Source organism: Drosophila santomea, chromosome 3R (genome assembly GCF_016746245.2).
Source record: "Drosophila santomea strain STO CAGO 1482 chromosome 3R, Prin_Dsan_1.1, whole genome shotgun sequence".
Taxonomy (NCBI): Eukaryota; Metazoa; Arthropoda; class Insecta; order Diptera; family Drosophilidae; genus Drosophila; species Drosophila santomea.
Genome location: NC_053019.2, coordinates 5,957,927 through 5,970,133, shown reverse-complemented (window position 1 = coordinate 5,970,133; position 12,207 = coordinate 5,957,927). Strand labels below are relative to the sequence as shown.

Genomic DNA, 12,207 nt, shown 5'->3' with positions numbered 1-12,207 from the left:
CAGCTATTGCTATATTTTCCCATTAAAACTAAAGCTGATCCGATATTCCCGACCATACTCTGGGGAAACTCCAACATGCTCCGAGCTAAAGACACTTTAATTGCTTCCATTCACTGAGTGTTTGTATCTTTGTGTGCTTAGCGTATCATGTGGCATTTGAATATGGACCACTAATGCGTATTTAACATTTGGCCAACCTTGAAAGTTATCGCATTTCGCAGTGCCAAATGGGAATTGCTCCCAGTTCGATCCCATACGTTCACATGAAGAATGCAATAAGCTGGCATGTGTGCCATTTGAGTCCTTTTGCTGGAATGAGCTGCACTCCGTGTCCTTCTGGCTTCGGTCGACTTCGACCCCGTCATTTCCGTTGCGCATATTGAAAAATGGCGCTTGCCGCACTTCCGCCGCAGAATTATTGAGCGGTGCGTGGCCCCGCATCGTTAACTTGGCCCTAACTCGCATCCTGCCGCCAACTGAAGTGGCTGTTAAGCAAACTTGGGCGTTCCCCAGTCCGCCTTTGACATTCCCATGCCTTTGGCTGCACTCTCCTTTGCTGTTTCACTTAATTTGTCATCGTGACACTGACGCCCACCGCTGGCTTGGGGGCGTGGCTCTGCTGCTGACGTCAGCCGAAGGACAGAAGGGTAATTCACCCGAAGTCCTCGAAGAGTGACGAATGGGGGAGCAACCTACGACCTGTCAACGTCTAATGAGTGGAACTTAAAACTGCATTAAGCTGAGACACCGATGAGACCGCCGATAATTTCGCAGACAAGTGCCAAGTGTCAAGTGCTTGGACTTGGACTTAGCAATTGTCGCCTTTTATTGGCTGAATTTTTTATGGGCTGCCTGCATAGTTAAACGCTGGCTGACTTTCATATTTGGCCCTGCCAAATGTTTTACGAGTTCAGCGACCCTTGGCCGCCAGCACCAACACGCCATCCGGTGGCTTAATATGCAAACACAACATTATAATGACCGCAGGACACAAATGGAAATGGACGCGAACACGGCTGCTGGCTTTCTTTGGCTGGCTATGTTTTTACGACTTTGCCGACCACGGCCACGAGTTTGCCAAGTGCGTAATGAAAAATGTATTTATTGTGGAATAAAAATATTTATCAGTAAATTAAACGCCCTGTCAGTCGTCTGGATCTATCCGGAGTGTCGTCTTCACTGCAGATTGCATGATGAAATTCGGGGGCGGTCGCAATCACCCAAGAAGGCCGATGCCAGCTGGCCAGGCCACTAAATTTAGAATTCGCGAGCCATCGACAAAAGTGCGAAAGTGTGAGGACTGAGTTCCAGCTCTCAGCGGGAATGACTCCGTTCCCGCGCCTTTACAGCCTAAACTTAACGATTATGGCTGATGAAATACGCCGATCCTTAATGGGTTGGGACCCCAGTTCTGGCCAAATAAATCGACGGTTGTCCAGGAATGATTGCATCAAAACAATCGACTCCCAGTGAGCGGACAAACAAATAACCATATGCGGTTATTCACTTCCGCTTTTATTTATCAATGAGAAAACTGGAATAACATGTTATTGCGATAAAGGCGATACATATAATTTACAAAATAATAATTATGAACTGCAGATCGAGCAGCAACAATCAAAAAACAAATCACAACGATACAAAATAAAGTTAATAGAGTTTACTTGTTTATTTATGGAATTAGGAACATTGCAATAATCTCGTAAAGTGAAGCTCACTGCCTACACTTCCTCCTATAAGTGCATGATGTAAGAGAGTCCCGAATCTTTTCGACCGGTTTTTATTTGGCTTTCAATTAAGGCGACTCTGCAGGCAATTAGAATTGCAAATGAAACTGTCCGAGAAGAGCCAAAAATACAATCCAGAACAACCAGAGCAGCGGCATCTGCTGCTGAGCATCTGAGCAACTGAGCTGCTCAAAAATAAATGTGAAGGGGACTCGATCCAATCCGGACTCGATGAATCCGGAAATCGCACCAAACTGCGGAACAAGTGGTCGGCGTTTCTGGGGAGGGAATCGTTTCATCGGTTCACCCCATCCTCAGCTCACCAGGATTGCCAGTTTTTCAATTTTGATGCGCCCAGAAACAATTCGAGAGTAATGACGAAGAAAGTTGTTACTCGGCGTGTGGCTCATTTGTCAGGGATTGGGATTAGGACGCACTGGGAATTCCTGGAGCGCGCGGGCGAAGCGGGTTATAATCTAAACGGTTCTTGGAAAATAAGCATGCATAAATTTATATGCGCAGGAATGGCGTGAAAAATGGTCTGGCAGTTTATTCAAAGAGGCTTGCCTTTGGGTTTTCACCAGCTACTGTTGTTTCTTCGCTTTTCTGTTGCTCTTAGTAGTGCTTCGATTGATTTTTGATAGACGTAAACGCAGATGCCTCATCGCTTTAATTGCCCAAATCCAAATCAATATACACGAAGCAAACGACTATAAATATGCGTGTGCTTTCGGGTGCAGGTGTATGTGGAAATCAGGTAGTGATCACAGAACAACCAAAACAATTGCGTTTAATTGGCCAATTGACTGGCAACATGTGCCATTAGGCAAAAATAAAGGAGTGACTTCCCGAGTGAAGGCGGTGCTAATTGTTTAGTTAAGCGTGGCTGCATATAAATAGAACTTAATGAGGGAGCATATTTCCGAGTGGCCATATGGCCGCACTTTGCATGACAAATGAGGTGTTCTAAACGATTGGGGCTCGCTCCACGATTGCCGTCATTTCTCAGGGGGCAAAGGACGTGGAACGGGTTGACAATGGTGCCGGAAAAGCTGGTCGGATGTCAACTTCGCTCCATCATTTCACTGCGTACCATACAAACTTTTCCCATTCAGCGCTTCCCGGTATCATTTATCTGGAGGGCGCACAGACTTAATAACCCATTTGTTGGCTGATCTCGGAGTCATGACCCCGCAGGCATACAAATGGCCAATAAGACCTATCATAAACACCAGTCCAAAAGGCGAGACATGTGCCGCCGTGCGGTAAAGTAAAAAAAAACAAAAAGAACTGAATGCAAAAAGCCGGGAAATGACCTTGCCGAGTGGCAAACTTTTGGCTTCTAATTAAGCCGCGAAGCTCCGAGGGCAGGAAAACAAAGGTTCCCACAAGCAATGATTAAGAGGCCACGTACGGAGCGGAGCACTACGGGGAACTCCGAAGGAGGTGGTGGCCTTCGCCCCGTATTCGCGTGCTAATCAAATTGGGTCTAGTCCCCGTCTGCGAAGTGTATCTCTTGGGCCCAGGAGCGCCTTGTTTATCAGTAGTCTGCGCCTAATGTGTAAGTGTGCCAAAACTGATTGCATAATTATGCAAATGCCCCGGCACAATATACGTCTAATGAATTACTCAGACTTCCCCGCCAAAGGCCAAAAGTGATAGCCATGGTTCTTAGTCAGCACTCAAGAGGCTGAAAAGTAAACAGGCAGTTGGGCTAGAATGGCAAAATGTGGAAAGTGTGTGGGAGATTTTCCCCTCGAGAAGTTTTTTCTCGTCGATAATGATGAAACAATTATTTGTTATTGTGGCTATGGCTTTGTTTCCCGGGCATTGGTAATTACGCTTGACTTTGGGAGTCGCAAGGGAAGTGTTACGGATTAATCGAATTACGCCCAAATCTGTGACAACAAGCAGGATAATTAACAGCCGTCGAATCCTCAGCGCCACGTGCAGGATTCGCTTATAATGACTGTGAGGAAGAATTCATTTATAAATCAATAAGCAACTCCCATGAAAACGAGCAGCTTTAATTCCAAACCTCCCTAATTGAACTGAAATATTAATACATTTTCTTGCAATTAATTTACTTTAAATTAATAGCAATAATCAATAAATCTCTGAGTATTACAAATTTAAGCAATTCGAAATTCTTTATACGGATGCTACTTGAATATTTTCTCAGTCTATTTTTTAGCCCATCTGGGAGTACATAATTTTTTTCCGTGCAGTAATAGTGAGTGCGTTGACAGTAAATTAAACACGCATTAGTGAATTACTGAATTACTTACATCCCCGCTAGAACCCCAACTCTGCACGTGCCCTTTCAACAATTCATAATCGTTAAACTTAATTGCTGAGCTCATTTTGGCAGTGCTGCTTGTTTGTTTTTCCAAACATAAAGAAACACACTAGCCAAAGTTCAATCGAGAATTCGACCAAAAAAAAGAATTAGCGCACACCGAAAGTAAAAGTAAAAATTTTTAGCAAAATAAATACGGGGCGGGCACCAAAACTATATAGACTGATAAATCATCAATAGTGTTGATTTGGGTTAAGCAAACGCTGCACTGGAAATGCCGCCCAGCCCATCGAAACACCACCCCCTTTTTGATGGGTGGAGACCCACCTTTTATTTGCATTGCGGGTGACAGTTGAGTTAAATTTTAAAAAGAAAGAAATTCACGCCGAGAATGGCGTGGCTGCTGTTTATTATGGCTGAGCTAGTGAGTTAGTGAGTCAGTCCGTGTGCGTCCAAAACGGCGGGCATTTCTTATTCAGACGGCGTCCCTGCGATTGCAAACGCGATCGCGATTGCTCCAAAAAAAAAATACAAGGCAAAATAAAGAAAACAGAAATTCAAACCGAAGTCAAAAAATTGAAAGGCGCCACACACGCGTCTGGCAAATCAAATGGACAAGCGACTTACTTAATTTTCCCCTCATCTTCAGGCTTTTTAGTGGACAGCTCCGACGTGGACGTGTTTGACCGCATACTTTTCCTTTTCGCTTGTTTTCCTACTCTGATTTCTTTGGCTTTTCTCACTTCCAGCAGTACGTAATTAGGCAAAGAAAAAGGCAGCCGACCAGATAGAAAATCGCAACACGAAAGACGGGCGCATAAATCACAATTCATACTCGCATAAATAAAGACATTTGATTTGGAACTGGGCCTCGAGATGATGGGTCTGTCCGTCTTTGCGTCTGCCCGTTGACCAAAATAGCAAAGCCCAATCAACTTATGATGCAGCCGGAAAATTCTCAAAAGATATGCCGGCCTCGCTGGCGTATACGCAATAAATTTTCATATTTCTTATGCCGCTCGCTCTCTCTTTTATACGATTTGCCCCAAGTTCGCTGGGCTGTGAGCGATATAATGGGTCGGATTTGGTTGCTACTTCTGGGGCTGTGCCACGCCCACGCATGGCTTTTCGATGGGGCGAAATTTATAAACAAGCTCCACTGAGCCGGGCTAAGTCGACCTGGTGCGTATTAAATATGTTTGGCATTAAGTTGCGCGGCAATGCGAATGGTAAACAAAAGGCCAAAAACGCGCCAACAGATGTTGCATTTATTTAATGAGCCGCCGATGGGTGCGCGTTGGGCGGGTGCTGGTATCAATGGGGTGTTGGAAATGTTTTCTTAAGCAAATAAAACCCCATATTTATACAACTTATTCGCCTATTTCTGGACCAGCAGCACTCGACGAGGATGGGAACGTGAGGCTCCTACGTGAGTTCAAAAATTCTGCGACATCGCTGGGGCTTTCGAGTGGGGCTCAAGGTCGCTGCGCGGGGAGTTCGGGGTGAGAAATTCAAGAAGCTCAGTTCGCCACATTTTTCGAGTGCGGTTTCAAGAGCCCACTCGAAATTTTCACGATCTTGATCGTCGAAACCAAAGCGATGAGCAAGTTGAGGACGAACATGACTTGGCGGTTGCGTACGGTCAATAGTGGCATAATTTGTCAATGTTTATGTTTTGAAATCAATATTATCGGCAAAATAAACACTATTAATAACGATGCTTGAGCCACGGTTCAACGCATAGTCGGGGCTATTGAGAAAAACGTACAGAACCATGGAAACGCGTATGCAAATGCCGGCAAATCGTTGCTTTCCATTTATTCGATCAAAAAGTTAATGTGGCAGTCTATATTAACGCAGAGGTGGGATTCTAAAGATTCTAACTCTCATAATTCGAGAGAAGGTGCAAAAGTAAAACAAATACTCAAAACATCTGTTTTGGGAAGAAGAAATCTTCCTTAGGGGCACGGCCTTTTCACCCGATATTTGAGGCAGATAACCGGTTATCAGCATTGCATATTGGCCCAATTAACTTTTCAAATTATCCAGAGCATATGACTTTCATTCAATATCATCATCATAAACACCATCACTTTGTTGACACACCACAGGTGGAAAAACTTACCACTGGCGGAAACTCAAGATCTACATTGAATGTAGATCGGGGATTGTGGAACTGGTGCGTCGGCCCCCGCGAAATGCCGGCGGTGGCAAGTGCATTAATTTCCGATGTCAAACTTCACGGCAACACTTAACGAAATACTTTTTTATGTTTTGCATGTAATTAAAAGCATTAACACGACGCCGCCGACAACCGCAGCCAGCTGACATCGGTGCTGACATTAATGGCAGCAGAAAAGTGCAGTCCGCTCGCTTGGAGAACCAGAGGCATCACCCACAAAGACGATAATATATTATATGTATGTATATATGTATATGCCGAGATGCACCTGTCTCCCCAGACGCGTGAATTCTATTTTTCCAAAATTTCGAATCCGAAACTTTCTTTCGCCGCGCAAAAGGGCAAATGATCCGGCCAACCGCTCGACGTCAGGTTTTCCAAAAGACTAACAGCGCGGTTTTCTAGCAAACAATTTTCATACGCTGTGTTTGCCGGCATGGCCAAAACAACTGCCAAAAGCTCTTGGCTGGAATCGGAAAAGCTCACATCTCCCATCTCAAGCTAGCCGAGAGCTTTTCCGCCCGGCTTTCCCTCCGCCAATTTGTCATTTTGGCGCGAAAAGCACTCTACTGGGCTTTAGTGAATGGAGCACCAAAGCGCCCTGGTGATTGGACATTGTTTGGATCGGGGGAGTGTGTAGATCCACGGGGTAATCACTACCGAGGTCTATGACGCAACCTGAATGAAGTGCCGGCGTGCGATCACAAGCAACACAGGGTGGTGCTGGTTAGACTACTATTTTATATATGTATGAACCTTACAATTAATAATAAATGCGCCTTTCCTGGATAATTTTACCTAAGTTACGAGGTATTATAAGTGCATAAGTTGCGAAAGAATGCCTTAAAATATACAGTAGCTTTACAAATAATTTAAATATATATATTAGTATAGATTAGAGCCATAATTTTATGAAGTAATAAACAAGCGAAATAAAGCTGTACGATTTCCATTGTAGCACACCACTAACTATGTATGTGAAATTATAACGCGCCGTTAGCCAAATTTATCGATAACGTGCACCGTTGGTTGATAACTATCGGTAGGGCAAGCACCAAGGATCCAACGAGTGGAGAAGCGAGCGAGTAGCAGATTGTTGGCAATCAGGATTCTAGATCGGTGATCATACGTTGACGGGACAAATTGGATTAACGTTTGCCCTTAGAAAGATGGTACCCAATGGGTACTACCCATCAATCTCATCGCAACAGGCCAACTCAAATCAAAAGTCAGACAGTGTCCAACTTGAATTGGGCATGCACAGTATACATACATAAATACATATGTACATACATAATTACATTCCGAAATTTGTGAAGCTATAAAACATATTTTCTGAAGGTAAAAGAAGCAAATGGTATTAGGACATGTTTGAAAAAAGATATGTATATGTTGCAACTACTATCTGTATGTACAACAAACTTGTCTACGCTGCAGAGAGTAACGTTATCCATACCTTTCCTAATCCCTTTTTACACACTATCGCTAATTAAAAGCGCTTACAAAGCTCTCAATTAAGGTGCTACCATAATTTAGGACTTACAGAACAACTTTTTTAATAGTAAGTGGTTTTAAGTACCACAAATAATCGCAGCTATTTACCAACAATAAATCACTAGTCTTATCATGTTAAAGCGATACACTTATGTTTTATTTCTTCGACCTAAAGTAGAAGTCTATAAACAAATTGGTAAATAATTTAGTTTCTTATGTGAGTAAAAGCGTCTTCGAATTTGAACTAATCGTCTTAAATGCTGAGTCACTGATCATTTTTAAATCAACACGCACATATAAAGTGTACCAAACTAGTTGATTGAGATAAACTAATAATTTTAAGGCTTGAAAGTGTTGATTTGTCTGTTTATGACCTTCCGCACGTGCTTGTTAATGTTAATCTGACAAAAAAAGTGTTACTTTGAACACTTTGAATGGTCTGTCGTTTTACGAAAACAATAAACGGAATCTCCTTCTTTCTGCTGTTGAGCCGACTCAACATTAATAGGCGAAATGATCGACTGGCTTTTATCAGGGCAATAAGCAACCAAATGAGCAATCAAAATAAAATTGCTTGCCTGGATTTCCCGAACCCCAGACACTTCATACTTCAGTTTTTAAAATTCAATCAGATATGCAAGAGGCCTTTTAACTCTGGCTGTCGATAACCGAGCACTTTGGCTAACCTCTTCGTCTTTATTAATTCAAGTGAAAATTGCTAATCGCAATTTATTAGTATAAATAGCTATCATTTAAGTTCAGTTAAAACCCACTCAAACGCGCCGAGGCTTCGTGAGTCACGTTCTGATCAACTGACAAGGCGTCTTCATGCTCTTAATGCGTGTTTGCAGGAAAATTGGCAGTTCCTTTGGTTCCTTTTATGGATTGGGTACAACAATAGCTAATATCTATTTTCTGGAGTTCAAATTAGGATATTATCTGCGGGAAACAGGTTAATATATCGAAGGTAGATCATTAGATAGACTAGGTAGATCAATTCACACCGATCCCCAAACTTTAGGCAAATGATCTTAGGCATTAATAATATTTTATAACACCACAGTTGAGGTCAGGCTCCTTTTGATGGCCAGTAAACAAAACAAGCTTTTTAATTGAAAAAATATTTTTCATTGTATTTTTAATACTACGAGTACATGTAAATATAAATAATCTTCTATATTAGTTTCTATCCGTTAGATATTCCTAAGAAGTTTCGTTTCCTTCGATAGCCTGCAGTTGAGTCTTGCTGTCCAGTGGAGGAGCTGATGCCACTGCGCCGTCACTTGCGGCTGCACTCGATTCTGGAGCCTGCTTCTCTGGGTCGACAGGTGATGGGATGTTCTTTGGAGATGTCTCAGGAGCCTGCACTTTTGGCTGGGGAGCTGGTCTTCGGTTCGGCAGGATCAGACTCTCCAGTCCGCCGCAGGGGGCTTCGATCAAAATGTACATGACATAAGCGAGGAGGACCGAAAACCCAAAGTCTTGCCAGAAGCGCAGCATCTGTTAAGAAAAAAGAACCACTGCAGCTGATAACTTTAAGGCATAGCCAGATAAAACTTACAATATCGTAGTTGGAGAAGTAGGTGTTAACTCTCGTGCGCCCACCATTAAGGTTTTGGATCAACAAATGTCCCATATAGACGCAGAAAGAAAGCTTCGACAGAGGCTGCCACAATGGCGATGTGAGGAAGGAGTTGGCCAATCCGCCATATCCTTGCACGCAGGCAAAGACCACCCAACTCAGACCCAAGGGCCAGGCGATCCGGGAGAGCGACACGTAGAAGGCTTCACTAACGGAGGAAAGCGTGTTGGTCTTGCCAATGCCATAAGGATACATCGCGAAAATGCAGGTAAATAGTAGGGCCAGACATGTGATCCAGCCTACCCAGACAGCAGGTCGACTTAGCTTGATCGTCTTTCCACGGATCGTGTGCAGGAAGTAACCGAACAAGAAGCCAACCAGCCATCCGGAAGCCCGATTGTGGGTATAGTGTTCGAGGTCCTCGGAATAATCATCTGGTCCGCCACCACCTCCACCGCCAACCCTAATATTTTGTAGTAAATGTAGGAGAAATTGGTTATACTGCACATAGCCTAAGCTAATCGCGAATACTTACAAAGAGTAATTATTGATCACTATAATGCTAAATAAGTAGGCAGCAAGTCCCAACAAAAGGAGCAGAACAGCTGATGCGCCTTTTTTACCCCACTTGTACACAACAATCAGCAGGATGGGCGCAATGATATACAGTTGCATATCGATGGCCAAGTACCACGTGTGAGCCAGACACTGATAGAAAGAAAAGTTATCATAGTGCGCGTATAAAGCAAATGCAGACATACCTCGGAATCGGTGGCGTAGTTCTGAATGTAGAGCAGGGTCCAATACCAGTTACCTTCACACCTATCGTAGCTATCAAAGTTCCAATTGCCATACAGCGGACCGTCCCCCAAATAGGGCAGTATCTTCCAGTAGAGCAGTATTGATATTGCCACGATGGGCGTCAGGCGAAGATAGCGATGGAGGTACATCAGTGGAATATTCAGCTTTCCCTTGGCCCTATAAATATGATAGACTGTGGAAAGGACGGGGATAGGTGAGAAAGGCGACTTACTTTTCCATGGAACGCAAGGCCACCATCGCAACCAGCAGTCCGCTAATGAAGAAAAATGAATCCACAGCAAAGACGCCCTCCTTAATTACGTCCGTAAAAGGTGTCTTAGCCCACTGAGGAATGATTAATGTAAGCAATCGAATCGCGTTAAAAAGCCTTTCTCGCTACCCACAGTGTACACTTCGTAGAGATTGATGTTGGGAGATGTGATGCCAATAATGTAGTCGTGACCGAAGCACACCCAGATCAAGGACATTCCACGCAATCCATGCAGACACTCAATCACGTTGGGGTTGGGTTTGGTGGTGATGCGAAAAAGTGATCGTGAGTTTGCACGTGCAGAGAACACCTTCATAATAGCAGGCAGTTTTTCTACAAGTATGTTAAAAAGTTACCAACTGATTGTGCCTTAAAATAAGGTCTATTTACTTTGATCCTCACACACAAAGTAGTCGTAAAGTGTGGAAAGAAGCACTGCGCCTCCGAACACGGATAGAATAACGCTGTAAATTGGGATTGCAGCTTAATAATAAGTAAGACAAAGTTAATATTAAACTTACATTGCGGCAATGGTCCCTCCATCGTAGGCCTCACGCTCGGAAGTCTTGCAGGAGTTTTCGCTGACCAAATTCTGATTTGCATTTAGTTCCAAGCCAACCAGTTGTTTCAGGACTCGTCGCAGAAGCGTGTCCATATTGGTGGCCGAGCAGGAGGAGGGAAAACAAACCGCCGTCTGGACATTCATTATCCTGCCAGCGTTTCCCAGCAGCTGTTGCAGAGGCAGACTGGCCAGGCAGTACTTTCCCAACAGAGTCGAGCCCGACGCCATGGACTGTTCGATGTCAATGCACTCGTCGTAGTGACCCAGGTCCTTGAGATGACCCTTCAGGATGCCAGAGGGTATGGATCCCCAGGAGTCAATCACTGAGCGGAAAGTCCTTAATAACTCTGTTCACAGCAGCACATTGTCTCTCACTTACTTCTGTAGGCCCACAGGCTGCCAGTGGTCAGTCCAGCGGTCAGCTGAGCAAAGTCCGCGTAGCACTGTAGATCAGAGACTGTGGGAAGTCGTCCTTGGGGCACCAGGTCGTCCAAAGTTACATTTTTGTAGTGACTGAAAAACTGCTCTGACAAGTGACGAACTTTGTTCAGGCGCTGGTAGTCCTGTGCATCTAGTTCGATGCCTTGATTCAGTTCCGGACCGAAGTCGAGGGCTCTGGTTACAGCCAGGCCAAAAATAAGTATTACTACTGAGACTTTCGCCATCTCTGTAGACGTTCAACTACCGAATAATTCGCATTCGGACCAAAGCAACCCTTTTTATAAGCGATGTCTGGTGCTGGTCTGCGTCTGCGTCTGCGATAAGGATTAGTAATATATGGACACTTTTGATTAGCCGATTTTTGTACTTGGACATGACTGTGCAACATCGGAAATGGCTTCAATTATAATCAGGTATTTTATAATTTTTTGTTTTTGCATATTATGGGGGTCGAAGTGCGATTATCTTATCGATCTGCATACATTTAAAATAAACAGTAAACTTAGCATTCCAAACGCACATTTATAATTAAAGATTATAATACGAATATTATATGTACCAGTAATATTAGATACATATTGTGATATGGGGTACTGAGTGGTTTCACGGCCTTGTCCTTGTCCTTGGTAAATCAGATTTGAAAATCAACCATTGCCTGACATAAAAAAACACTGCAACCCACTTTCTTATCAAGCATTGCCCGGTAATTTAAACACGCTAGATTGGTCGCTAGATTTTAAGGTGACATTTATTGCTTTTTGATTAAGTAGGTGAGATCAGTTCGAAAAGTTTGGTTTAGTTCCGGGCCAAAAAATTCCATTAGGCACTGACCAGGCCAAAGATACTTA

At 43.7% G+C, this 12,207-nt stretch overlaps 1 protein-coding gene across 1 annotated transcript; it reads right to left on the bottom strand.

Moving 5' to 3' along the window:
• Positions 1 to 8,898: 8,898 nt before the first annotated feature.
• Positions 8,899 to 11,611, bottom strand: LOC120451867 (nose resistant to fluoxetine protein 6). Its single transcript, XM_039635871.2, has 9 exons — positions 11,298 to 11,611; positions 10,878 to 11,241; positions 10,747 to 10,820; positions 10,490 to 10,689; positions 10,318 to 10,430; positions 10,046 to 10,262; positions 9,820 to 9,992; positions 9,264 to 9,747; positions 8,899 to 9,202 (listed from the first exon to the last, which is right to left on the bottom strand). The coding sequence occupies exons 1-9, from the start codon at positions 11,581 to 11,583 to the stop codon at positions 8,906 to 8,908; spliced, it is 2,208 nt and encodes a 735-aa protein (XP_039491805.1). The 5' UTR covers positions 11,584 to 11,611; the 3' UTR covers positions 8,899 to 8,905.
• Between the last annotated feature and the right edge of the window lie 596 nt (positions 11,612 to 12,207).

Coding starts and splice junctions, on each gene's coding strand:
- LOC120451867 (XM_039635871.2), bottom strand. CDS start 11,583: ATGGCGAAAGTCTCAGTAGTAATACTTATTTTTGGCCTGGCTGTAACC. Junction 10,431..10,489: donor ATCTCTACGAAGTGTACACT/GTGGGTAGCGAG, acceptor ATCATTCCTCAG/TGGGCTAAGACACCTTTTAC. Junction 9,203..9,263: donor ACTTCTCCAACTACGATATT/GTAAGTTTTATC, acceptor TTTTCTTAACAG/ATGCTGCGCTTCTGGCAAGA.